The sequence below is a fragment of the Cyprinus carpio genome, chromosome B10, assembly GCF_018340385.1.
Source record: "Cyprinus carpio isolate SPL01 chromosome B10, ASM1834038v1, whole genome shotgun sequence".
In the NCBI taxonomy this organism is placed as follows: domain Eukaryota; kingdom Metazoa; phylum Chordata; class Actinopteri; order Cypriniformes; family Cyprinidae; genus Cyprinus; species Cyprinus carpio.
The window spans coordinates 24065750-24079389 of NC_056606.1; the positions used below are offsets into that span (position 1 = coordinate 24065750).

Below are 13640 nucleotides of genomic sequence, written 5' to 3' on the forward strand. Positions count from 1 at the left end.
TATTTCTCATTCATCTGCAACTACATGTCAACTATTTCTCATCATCTGCAACTACATGTCAACTATTTCTCATTCATCTGCAACTACATGTCAACTATTTCTCATTCATCTGCAACTACATGTCAGCTATTTCTCATTCATCTGCAACTACATGTCAGCTAATTCTCATTCATCTGCAACTACATGTCAGCTAATTCCCATTCATTTGCAACTACATGTCAACTATTTCTCATTCATCTGCAACTACATGTCAGCTAATTCCCATTCATCTGCAACTACATGTCAACTATTTCCCATTCATCTGCAACATGTCATGTCAACCTCATTCATCGCAACTACATTCAACTATTTCTCATTCATCTGCAACTACATGTCAGCTAATTCCCATTCATCTGCAACTACATGTCAACTAATTCTCATTCATCTGCAACATGTCAGCTAATTCCCATTCATCTGCAACTACATGTCAACTATTTCTCATTCATCTGCAACTACATGTCAGCTAATTCTCATTCATCCCCAACTACATGTCAGCTCTCTCATCTGCAACTACATGTCAGCTAATTCTCATTCATCTGCAACTACATGTCAGCTCATTCTCATTCATCTGCAACTACATGTCAGCTAATTCTCATTCATCTGCAACTACATGTCAGCTCATTCCCATTCATCTGCAACTACATGTCAGCTCATTCTCATTCATCTGCAACTACGTCAACTTACTAAGAGTAGACTGTTAGGTTAGGTTTAGGGTTAGTAGAATAAGTTGACAAAGTTTTTCTCTCAATCAGTGTGTTGTATGTTGTGGACCCATCAAAATAAAGCAGACAGTCTACTAATACTCTAATGACTGCTAGTTGACATGTAGTTGCAAAGTTACTGTTAGTAGAATGTCTAAAGTGGACTATCAAAAAACAAAAATGTGACCGTAATGTTAAAATAAATTATTTTTGATTAAGTGGTCTGAGCGAGATCGAGGGCCGCCTGCCGCGGACCGGACTGGTTCTGCTCTGTGGAAACGAGGCAGTGCTAAAGTGGATGAACACCTGTGATCACCTGATGTATCAGGCCCTCGTGGAGATCCTCATCCCTGATGTACTGAGACCCATTCCTAGTGAGTCTTTCTTCATAGTCATAGCCGCAAAAGGCACAGATCATTGTGGATTAGCATGAAACTCTTTTCTTTCAGTGTTCTGTACAGTTGAGATACTTTAAACTAGGGTGTAAATCGGAGCATTCGTCTCGATACGATATCGATTCTCATACCCAGCGATACGATATTTGCAGATATCTCAAAAAAATTATATGATACGATTTGATACAGGAGTATATCAATCGATTAATCGATATTATGACATTATATACCTATTTTAAACAACCATCTACATCTTTATTAACTCACAAATGCAACCAAAATATATAACATACATGAACATGAGCTCTAGAACTGCTTTCAGGTACAGAAATGTAATAATCAAATATAAAATAACTGCATAGTCTTCACTGTATAAATTAAATATAGATAAATCATTATTGATGTTACGAAGGATATTTAGTCAGGAGCAGTGAGCACTACTTTTATTTTTCTTTGGCAGCATTAGGTTTATTAGTTTTCTTTCACAGAATACAACTTCTCACACAGCACTCAACAGCTCCGTCAACAATCCTGAGCACCTTTTACGCTCGCCTTTGCCTTCAGGCCGTCCTTATATTGAGTCCTGATGCGTGAGTTTGAACGAGAAAAAGAAGTCTCTTCTGCTCAACAAGCCTGCATTTATTTGATCCAAAATGCAGCAAAAGCAGCAATATTGTGAAATATTTTTTACTATTTAAAATAACTGCTTTCTATTTGATTACATGTTAAAGTGTAATTTATTTATAAGTGTATATGTTCAACTGTATTTTCAGCATCATTACTCCAGTCTTCAGTGTCACATGATCTTCAGAAATCATTCTAATAATGATGATTTGCTGCTCAAGAAACATTTCTGATTATTATCAATGTTGAAAACAGTTGAGTACATTTTTTTTTTTTTTTTTTCAGGATTCTTTGAATAGAAAAATCCAAATCAGCATTTATCTGAAATAAAAAGCTTTTGTAACATTATAAACTATACCAGTAACATTATACACAGATTCTATAATAAAATTATAGAAATTAATACTTTTATTAGCAAGGATGCTTTAAATTGATGATACGTGATGATTAAAGACAGTTATAATGTTACAAAAAAAAATTTCAGATAAATGCTGTTCTGCTCAACTCTTTATTTTATAAAAGGAACCTGAAAAAATTCTACTTAGCTGTTTTCAACCCCATAATAATACTAATAATAAATGTTTGTTGAGCAGAATATCATCATATTAGAATGATTTCTGAAGATCATGTGACAATGAAGACTGGAGTAATGATGCTGAAAATACAGCTGTACATAACAGAAATAAATTACAGTTTAACAGATATTCACATAGAAAACAATTAGTTTAAATAGTAAAAATATTTGACGATTTTGCTGTACTTTGGATCAAATAAATGCAGGCATGTTGAGCAGAAGAGACTTCTATTAAAAAAAAAAAAACAATCTTACTGTTCTTGCCTGTCCTCTATTCAGTGTAAATCTAAACCTCCGTCTGTGTTCCACAGGTGCCTTGACTCAAGCCATCCGTAATTTTGCCAAAAGCCTTGAGAGCTGGCTCACCAACGCCATGAGCAGCATCCCCCAGAGGATGATCCAGACCAAGGTAAGAGTGTGGATGGTTACCAGCTGATAATAGAAGCCTTGGTCTGCCGTAGAACTCCCAGTTTGAAGAAGTTCTTCCTCTTTTGGCGCAGGTTTCCGCTGTGAGTGCCTTCGCTCAGACGCTCCGCAGATACACGTCTCTGAATCATCTGGCGCAGGCGGGCCCGTGCAGTGCTGCAGAACACCTCCCAGATCAACCAGATGCTCAGCGATCTCAACCGGGTTGACTTTGCCAATGTGCAGGTGTGTTTTACACGTCATGGCATCCTGACAGAGAAAGCTGGCCTTTAGTTCCATAGTTCTGAACATGCACTCTTTTGTAAAGGCTGGAATACACAACACAACTTCTGAATAGACTGTAAAACACTAGGCACCTTGCTGTGACTGGTACTAAGTATGGATTACTTAGTAAAAAATAAATTTCATTCTATAGTTCAAATCTAGTAACATGTGACCTTGAACCACAAAAACCAGTCATAAGAGTCAGTTTTCTAGAAATTGAGATGGAATCTGAGATCTGAAAGCTGAATAAATAATCTCTCCATTGATGTGTGGTTTGTTAGGAGGACAATATTTGTCTGAGATACAACTATTTGAAAATCTGGAATCTGAGGGAGCAAAAAAATCTAAATATTGAGAAAATCATCTTTAAAGTTGTTCAAATGAAGTTCTTAGCAATGCATATTACTAATCAATAATTAAGTTTTTATATATTTACAGTAGGACATTTTACTAAATATCTTCATGGAACATGATCTTTACTTAATATCCTAATGATTTTTGTCATAAAAGAGAAATGTTTAATTGTGACCCATACAATGTATTGTTGACTATTGCTACAAATATACCTGTGCTACTTATGACTGCTTCGCAGGGCAAGACTGACTTATACAAAAAAAAATTGAGTTCTACTAAAATTTCTTAATATCAAGCCTAAAATGTGTTTTAATATCACAAATAAATGAGGATTGTATGATCTTTGATCTGAAATGCAAGATATTAAAAATGTACTTGCAATAGTTTCACTTTAGCTCAATCAAATATCTTAAGTTGGCACTACTTCCTCAATTAAAGTGCGTTAAAAAATTAGTTGTTCCAATTTTAGCAGACTTCCGGTTATTATTATACTAAAAGTACAATTTCAGGGTATTTTTATTAAGTGCATAAATATGCATTTGAAGTATGCTTAGCACAAATTGTATTATATTTATTTTTCACTAGGGTTCCTATACTTGGCCTTCACGTCATTATCAACTGAGAAACTCAAAATCAGAAACATCCTCCTCGTTTCTAAGAGATGCAATGTGTTCTAAAATCAGCAGGTTTGAGTCTTTGCCCGTCATGCACTACGCAGTTTTCAGTGAAATCTGCAGACTGGCTCCGACTTTTGGCAACTATCTGACTTTTGAATCTGTGCAAAATTCGTGTAGCGTATTCCAGCCTCACAATGTCCATTATAAGATCCACGGCAGTGATGTTCTGACCGGTTGTTGATGACGTACAGGAGCAGGCCTCGTGGGTGTGCCAGTGTGAAGAGGGCGTAGTTCAACGCCTCGAGCAGGACTTCAAGGCCACCCTCCAGCAGCAGAGCTCCTTGGAACAGTGGGCAGCTTGGCTGGACAACGTGGTCACTCAAATGCTCAAGCCGTACGAGGATAAACCCAGCCTCCCCAAAGCTGCACGCCAGTTCCTGCTCAAGTGGTCCTTCTACAGGCAAGACTTTTCACACTCGGTTCAGTTTGTGTAGATTGTAACCGTGCTGGGATCTCCCCAGATCCTTGTTTTTAAGTAGACCAACCAACTACCCCCTTACGATCGAAGTGTCAGCTCTACTTTTTACTTGCATGCTTTGCTGGACTCTCACAGCTCTATGGTCATCAGAGACTTGACCCTGCGCAGCGCGGCGAGTTTCGGCTCTTTCCACCTGATCCGGCTGCTGTACGACGAGTACATGTTCTATCTGGTGGAGCACCGCGTCGCACAGGCCACGGGAGAGACGCCCATCAGAGTCATGGGAGAGGTACAGACTGTCTGTGTAGCTCAGCTGTAAAGAGCCATGAAGCCAGTCTTTCTCTCTAATCAACATTTCTTTGTGCAGTTTCAGGACCTGAATACCATGTCACCTGCCAACATCGACAAAGGTAAGCTCAAGACTGCAAGCTGAGACTCCATTACACACACAGTTACATAATTACAGTCCAGACTAACGAGCCCAGTAGGGGACTCTCAGATTTAGTTGCTTTGCTTTGAGAGACTGGATTGCTCTACTGTACAAACACTCTACTGTTGTGTTCCTTCATCATAAGGCAAGGTTTGGTAGAGTCATCATCACACATTAAGATTTCCTTTTTGGCTGACATCACCACTAATCCCTCTTAATTTGATAAACTCATGTCATTCTGACTAATAGAGAGACTAATAGGTGGTCCATTGTAGAATAAGTTGTCCTTTTTTATCTTTATAAATAAAATCAAGCTACATTGCCCTACATTTTCATTTTGTTTAAAGGGATAGTTGACCCAAAAATGAAGATTAAGTCAGTTTACCTTATTACCACCCTTTTGCTGTTTAATACAGTATGCCTTTCTTTCATTTCAGGCAACAAAAGAATTTTTTTTTTTTTTTTTTAAATGTCCTGTGCAAGCTATTTAAGGGTGTATTCACACCAGGAAAGTCTGCTAGTTCTCTTGCTTTGGTTCAGACCAAATAAAATGCCGATTATTATTATTTTCAGAAATTGTGACCAAAACCACACTTATGCTAAGGTCATCCATTCATTCACACGTACCATATATTCAGATAGTATTCTGCGGGTATACGATGAAAAAAACACTGAAATTGAATATGTTATTTAATGAACTGTTGGCTGAACGAGTTTCGAAGGATTCTGTGGCCATCTACTGGTCATAAAATGAATAACACCGTCCAAACCTGCATTACAGCTGCTAGTTTGATCCTAAAATTTTTTTCATTTATTTGATATAAATAATGGTCATTGTCAAAGTCATTTATTTGTGTCGGTGTACTACCACTAAAATAAGTATAAAAAATCAAACATAAATCCGTGATCTGTCTATTTTACCTCTGCAGTCCTTATTTATTGGGCAAATTTTCGGACGTCACAGAATCACGTTCTTTTGGGGAAACGAATCCAGCTCGAATACAGCGCTTCAATGTGAAATGTGTTTGATACCAGCTTCGGTGTTGAATGTAACATCACTAGTGTTTACACAACGAGTGCTTATCTAGCTAGATTTTCAAAAGATGTGAAATATAAAGTTTTATGAACCGGTCTGTTATTGTGGGGTCATTTCTGCACCTAAACTGAATTTTGGTTTGTTTTTTTATCAAACCATACACTCCCTCGGCTCTTTTAAGGTCGCATGGGACCAATCTGTGATACTTTTGCATCTTTTTGAAAGGGATAGTTTACACAAAAATGAAAATTCTGTCATTAATTACACAGAAACGTAGCAAGAACATCGGTAAAACAGTCCATTTAATCAAGCTACGAGAATACTTTTTGTGTGCAAAGAAAACAACGTCATTCAACAGTTCTTCTGAACCACTGATAACTATTTTAACGATGTTCTTACAATGTTTCTGGGACTTAAACGTGAGTTGTATTGCTTTCTATCAAGGGTCAGAAAGCTCTCGGATTTCATCAAAAATATCTTAATTTGTGTTCCGAAGATGAACCGAAGGTCTTACGGGTTTTTGAAACAACATGAGGGTGAGTGAATAATGACAGAATGTTCATTTTTGGATGAACTAACCCTTTAAAAGCTTGATGATGATCACCATACGCTCCCATTATATCACTAGTGCACACTGGACATTATTTAAACATTTCCTTTTGTGGAATACTGCATTAAAACAACAAAAGAGTGAGTAAACGACGACTTGAGCTTCATGTTTGGGTGAACTATCTCTTTAAAGTCCCACTTTGGCTGCAAAAAATGATTCTCTTACGTAAATATTTTTATAAATATCTAAACATTCTTGAATCAAGATGCATTTAAGATATTAAGTCTTGTTTTCTATTAATATAAATAAATATATAAATATAAATTTTCTTAGTTTTTCCTTAAAACAAGCAAAAATATCTGACAATGGGGCAAGAAAAATAAACTTGTTTATCTTTTGAATTAAAATGATTTTTATAACTCCATTGCTGGATATTTTTGCTCGTTTTAAGCAAAAACTAACAATTTTTATAATCTTTTTTTAGAAAACAAGACTTAATTTGTGACCTTGGACCACAAAACCAGTCTTGTGTTGCATGATTATATTTGTAGCAATAGCCAAAAATACATTGTATGGGTCAAAATTACAGATTTTCGATTTAGGATATTAAGTAAAGATCATGTTCATGAAGATATTTAGTAAATGTTCTACTGTAAATATATCAAAACTTAATTTCTGATTAGTAATATGCATTGCTAAGAACTTCATTTGAACAACTTTAAAGATGATTTTCTCAATATTTAGATTTTTTGTGCTCCCCAGATTCCAGATTTTCAAATAGTTGTATCTCAGACTAATATTGTCCTCCTAACAAAACCATACAGCAATGGAGAGATTATTTATTCAGCTTTCAGATGATGTATACATCTCAATTTCACAAAATTGATTCTTACTACTTTTTTGCTCCACAGTCACACAAATGTTAAATAATTTTACTTGTACATTAAATGCATTTTGATTCAAGAATGTTTAGACACTAATACAAAGTAAGAGAATCATTGCAGAGTTGAAGTGAAGCGGGTTGTGAATGACATGCTGCTGCTTTCTGGTGTCTGCTAGACGAGGTGAGCGAGATGGACAGTGATCTGGACGAGGAGATGGAGGAGTCTGACGAGCCTCTGGCCAAGCGGGAGAAAGCGGAGACGGAGGTCATCCAGGTGCTGCAGGTGGGAGCGATGGAGGACGGCAGCAGCGCGGTGGTGAGCGTGGTTCAACCCAGCATGCTCAGCGCTCTACCCTCGACCGAGCACATCCTCAGCTCGAGCGGAACCAGCACCATCCGTCACTGCAGCAGCCTGGGAAACACCTACGCCTCGGTCTGAACCATCTGTCTCTAAAACCTTCGTGAAAACAGATCTCCGTGACACTCGGAGAGATCATCCACAAAGCAAACCAGCTTCAGGATGTGATGAGATGCTGATTGTAAAGTTTAAAGCCCTAATGTTCCCAGGTGAAAAAAGTGCACTTCCATAATATACTCTATTTCTGCGCTCTTATTTTGGACTTAATATACTAAAAATCATTCTTTAGTACTTCTTACGATCATCTAAGTGTACTCAACTGTGCTATTTTGGACACCACGAATATTAACTAAAATGCACTTTTAACACACTGATAAAAATTATTCTCTATTTGTGTCTAAAGAAATATCTAAACATTCTTGAATCAAGATGCATTTACTGTACAAGTAAAATTATTTAAGATTTTAAGTCTTGTTTTCTTAAAAAAAAAAAAAAAAAAAAAAAAAAAAAAAAAAAAAATCAATTGTTCGTTTTTCCTTAAAAAAAAAGTAAGGAAAAAGGAAAATCATCTGGAATTCAAAGGCTAAACAAGATGGTTGCAAAAAGTCTAAAGAAAAAACCAAAAAAAAAAAAATATAAATAAAAATAAAAATATTAAATATTATTAAATAATATTACAATTTACAGAAAACAATCATCTTAAGTAATTTTACTTGTACAGTAATTCATCTTGATTCAAGAATGTTTAGATATTTATACTAGAAAACAAGACACAAATACTAAGAGAGTCATTTTTTTGCAGTGTACTATCTCTATATTTAAAAAATGTTTTTAGTTAACACTTGTAGTACACTTTTATACACGTTAACTCAAGTGTGCTTACAAACGTCGACTAAATACATTTTGAAATATAGGAATAGTGTGGTAAAAGTGCCTTTTAGTTCATATTCATGGTGTCCCAAAATAGCACAGTTGAGTACACTTAGGTGATCTTAAGTTTATCTTAAGAGTCATTTTTAGTATATTAAGAACACAATGAGTGTGTGAAAACCGTGCTCTTTATGGTCGTGTGCTTTATTTTCACTTGGGTTAACAGAAACATTCTGGATGACCCAGAACTCAGACCCACGGGAGACGTACTATTCTCCTCGTGGATATTGATCACTGCTCACGGTTTACAGTTTTGTTTAGAACGTGTAATCGGCCAAACGTTGCTTGCTCTTTGGTTCAGGAGTGGAACGTCTCTGTGCTGCTATAATCGAAGCAGGCTACACATCTCGAGCTTGCCTTTTCACCTTCTGTACTTGTGTTTCCAATTGCCTTCTGTTTGTGGATTTAGTCGTTCGGTAGCTTGAAAATGAGTTTTTGTGGTCGTTGCACAGATATGCTGCATGTGTGAACTGCGTTGTGGGTCTTTTCTTTTCCTAATTGGACCAAAAACACAAGTGTGAGAGACAACAGGGCCGTTTGGAAGCTTGCAGAACAGAGCGAATGTCAGGGATTTTATGTACCTCGGGTTCATCTTAGTGCCTTAACCCAAACAACAGCTTTCCATTCGGTCTGTACTGAAACCACAGCGCCGGAGCGAGCATCGTCACGGTGGACACTCGTCCGTCGCTCACTGACGCTCCCGGAGTCAGCGGTGTGTGTGAAAGCGTGGATTCGGCCGAGGTGTTTGTCGTCGTGTGTATCTTGTGGCTCTACCTCACTTAAACACAAATCCTGACGGGATCGTGTCTCTGATTTGCTGACCCATATGTTGTCATTTTACTTTCATCAGCTGCCCTCTGAAAACACGACTCGTGGACCAAACGCTGATGGATATTAGTGTAGATAAAGAGTTTATAAGTTGGGTCTCGTTCAAAAAACAAGCAGATTTCAGTATCAAAACATTTACGTTAATTGTAGTACTAAATAATTTGATAAATGAGATGTATAATTAAATTTTTTTTTTAGTGCTTTCAAATGAATAAATGCATCCAAAATAAGTTTGTGCACATAATATGTGTGTACGGTGTGTGTGTGTGTATATATATATATATATATATATATATATATATATATATATATATACATACACACAAATACATGTGTATATTTGTTCATATAATTTACAATATATTATAAATATTTATTATATAAACATCACATTTTCCTTAAATATATACATGCATGTGTGTGTATTTTTATATATGTGTGTGTGTATGAAGAGGTTGTTTTTTTTTTTTTTCTCAAAAATTAACAATTTCCAAAAATCATGTTTTTATTTTTATATAAAGTAAAAACTAAATGTGCTTTCCAATTAATCTCAATCTAACTGCAGTTGGGTTATTTTGATATAAAGTAAAAACTAAAACAAAAAAAATAAAGCTAACTAACACAAAACACAATAAAAACATGATAACATAAAAAAGATTTCTGAAAATGTTAAAAAAAAAAAGTAATGTTTTTGCAAATAATCTCTCTCATATATATACAGTATATATACACACACACAGTACACACACATATTTTGTAAACAAAAACTTATTTTGGATGCGATTGATCATTTGATAGCAGTATTTCTTTTAATCTGCATGATCAGACGATGGCGCTTCATTTAGTAGTAAGTAGGTGATCTAGGTTGATGTTTTTGTTTGCGGTGTAAGTGCTGTGAAATGTGAACCTGATGGACAGGAGATCACAGCATCCGTTAGTAAGGTTCAGGATGAAGTCAGCTGTTTGGTTTCAGGAGGTACAGCTACCTCACAGATGACTTTAATTCCTGACCTGTCGTAAATCGCTGTACTATTGTGGAAAACACTGGAAAATTGTTGTTGGAAACTGGAAACTGCGTTATTTTCTTCACTCTTGACCTTATGTTCAGTGAGCGACTGTGTGCGCAGAAGCTGTTTCATGTTGTTTTATGCATTTTTTTTAATTTGTTTTTTTTTTTATAGCAATGTATTATGTATCTTATTTTTAAACTAGGGCTGATCGAGATTCCGTCTGACGCGTCCAGTTTTCTGATAATCGTGATGTTGATTTATATTTACGCGTGCAATTTGTGAAAGTCACCTTTTTAAGCGACCAGCTACTAAAGGTTTTCTGCAGCTGGAGAATTATTTCAGAGATTACGTGATGTACTCGTTCTGGTTGATTTGCGTCCAGAAGAGCTTTGGTTTGGTTTGTGTTTCTTCTGGACTAGACGGCTCTTCACTGTTGGATAGTTGGGTAGATGTTGACCGTGCGTGCATGCCTTTTCTCGTGCTGCTAGAATATCATGAGTTCGCTTTCGGACAACGTGCCAGAAAGTATAGAACCGTTCAGTGCATTGATTTCAAACCACATGCCTGTTTCTACTCAGACTCTGCCAAAACGCGGTTCATATTTTCTTTTGATTTGGAAAGCCTTCTCTTTGTTGCATTGAGGTTTTTTTTCCTTTTCTGACCAAGACACTAAAATTTAAATGGAAATCCTCAATGGAGGTTTGCAACCGTACTCTGGATCTCAATGCAAAGAAACTTGCCCTTCTTCTGATATCAACATATCAACCCCTGAGGAGCGTGAAGACTAGACACTTCAGTGCCTTTGATTTCACCAAGACCTCCAGTACAAGCCAACGCACGGACGGACGCCTCCCAGAACTCACCTTGGACACACATGCAGTTTAAAGGCACCCGAACTGATTGATATGAACAGAACTATATTGGGACTCCACCGATACGAGCACTGCACTATCAGTGTCATCATGAGGTGTTTCTGTTTCGTTTCGGTTTCTTTCTATCGTGACATGCTTGGTTTCTATGTGGTCTTATTTTGGGGGTTTTCAGAATATATTTAAGTGCCATCTGACTGTTTACGCAGTGAGTCGTGGCCTGCTGTAGCGCATTCAAATGCAAGCACAAGCATCGTGGTACTCTGAGAAAACTCTCAGAACGGAAGTCATAGATGTAAATATTCAGATGAAATGGAAGGATATTTATTTACAGTCCCTTACTTCGAGCAGTTTAATGACAGATATGCTTTGAAAGTGTAAATTGTGATATCCCCCCCCACTCTCTCGCTCTCTCTTTATCGTTTTGGATGATGTACTTTACATATACAGTACATTTTTTCTTTTTTGTGTGTCGTTCCAATTTACCTCTTAGTAAATTAAATCCCTTTGAAAACTCGTCAAAGCTTACTAATACGTGTAGAGTGATTTGTATTGTGTATTTTACATGAAGGATAACAAACCGGGGAACTTTTATATTTATAAAATGATATATTAACATTTAGTGTGTCGATATGAGGGAAATATAGGAATTATCCAAGACACATGTAGTTTGTTTTTTCTGAATATTTCAGACTCGAGCTCAGGCTAGCTTATTAGTGTCGTTTTCTTAAATTTGTGGCTTGTCTTTCAATTAATAAACCTTTTCTTGTTGAAACGAGACCTTGTTGTGTTCACTGTCGTAAAAATGACTCACCCTCACGTCGCTCCAAACCTGAACGCTGTTGTTTTATCTGTGGAACGGAAAAGGAGACATCTGTGAACTGTTGGAAATTCTAAAGAAATTGATAATAAGGTTAAAAATAGTGGCGTCAGAGTTGAAGCTCTTAGAGTGATAGCAGCCGAAATAAACTAATAACCAGCTGCTGTGATGTCTATTAATCAAAGAGGGGAAGAAATAAGAAATCAAGAACTTTTATAGCTTTAAGGATTCATCTGTTTAATTGAGGATTTAGTGTTTGATAACTTTATTCAGTTTCTGTATATTTCTGCTGAAGGGCATGACATTGATTACAGTGGGTTTATGTGAAGACTGTTTTAAGTTCACTTATAATAGAAGTTATTTTTTAAAGTCTAATAAATGTTAGAAGTGATATCTCTCAATTATACTGTAATGTTGAATGGCTATAGTCAATAAATATTGAAGGAAATACAATTTTATAGAGACATATTGTTCTCAGTGATTCTGACCTTCAGTCAAAAAAAATAAATAAATAAATAAAAGATGCCATTAAACCGATATTAAAAATATACTGTCTATGTTCTTTGTACATTAATTTGAAGATTGAATGTGATATAAATGTATATTTAAAAACTTTAATGTTAGGTGGGATTAATCGCAATTAATTAGTTTTTCTTTAATTAGCTAAAAGCTAAAAGATGTCTAAACTATGTTTTTATTTACCTGAGAAGATCAGTTTAATGACGAAAATGTTCCCGAGTTATTTTTAATGGCTGTATTTCTCTAGTCTTTTTTCTACCTCATCACAGATTCATCAGTGACATTTGTTTTAGGGTTAATTAATGTTTCCTAATATTAATCAGGAGGAAGCACATTAGTTCCGAACAGCAAACTGTAAGTAATTAAAGGGGAAAAAGACTCATTTAACCTGAACTGACCAGATCCATAAGATAAAAACACGAGTACAGCAGCCAATATAATATAATATATTCTCTTCAGAGCTATTTGAATGTTTTTGTAAAGAGGTACATCACTGTTTAACATTAGTTGGTTTTACCTTAATTAATGAACGAGACCTCGATGTTTGTAGCTCAGCCGAAAAGCGTTTCTTAATGAGCCACACCCGGTTTAAATTAGCGGGCCACGCCCACCTCATGAATATTAATGAGACGTACGTCACACTGAATTACTAACGTTAATGCTAATTGAATATATATTAGTTAACATGGAGAAACGAACAGGATCGTATCGTTACAAAACGTCTTTACACAAATATATAATAATATAAGATGAAGATTTAGTGATGTTTCATTACTAATACAGTGGAGGATTTTTAAAAACATAAACGAAGTCTAACATTATCCAAAGAATGTTTAAACCTATGTATGTTATCAAAATCTACGGAATCTTATTTTTAGTAAATATTTTATTTAGTTTATGTTGCTTTTTGTAGCTTAAAAAATAAGTGCTGTTTA

General features: G+C 35.8%; 1 protein-coding gene and 2 long non-coding RNA genes across 3 annotated transcripts in view; 1 reads left to right on the top strand and 2 right to left on the bottom strand.

Annotated features, from left to right (window-relative positions):
- LOC109109953 (transcription factor RFX3) overlaps nt 1–8151 on the top strand; it is a 46014-nt gene extending 37863 nt beyond the window's left edge. The window contains 7 exon segments of the mRNA XM_042733323.1: nt 960–1114; nt 2645–2742; nt 2834–2902; nt 2904–2984; nt 4246–4454; nt 4608–4882; nt 7548–8151. Of these exon segments, the coding sequence (XP_042589257.1) occupies nt 960–1114; nt 2645–2742; nt 2834–2902; nt 2904–2984; nt 4246–4454; nt 4608–4882; nt 7548–7810 (1150 nt within the window). The 3' untranslated portion in view covers nt 7811–8151.
- Nucleotides 2876–13260, bottom strand: LOC122138769. The gene is made up of 3 exons (XR_006155795.1): nt 13223–13260; nt 12181–12217; nt 2876–3008 (listed from the first exon to the last, which is right to left on the bottom strand). It is a non-coding gene; the product is annotated as an uncharacterized LOC122138769 (long non-coding RNA).
- On the bottom strand, nt 8749–9739 carry LOC122138768. Its single transcript, XR_006155794.1, has 2 exons — nt 9241–9739; nt 8749–9153 (listed from the first exon to the last, which is right to left on the bottom strand). It is a non-coding gene; the product is annotated as an uncharacterized LOC122138768 (long non-coding RNA).
- Nucleotides 13261–13640: the final 380 nt, after the last annotated feature.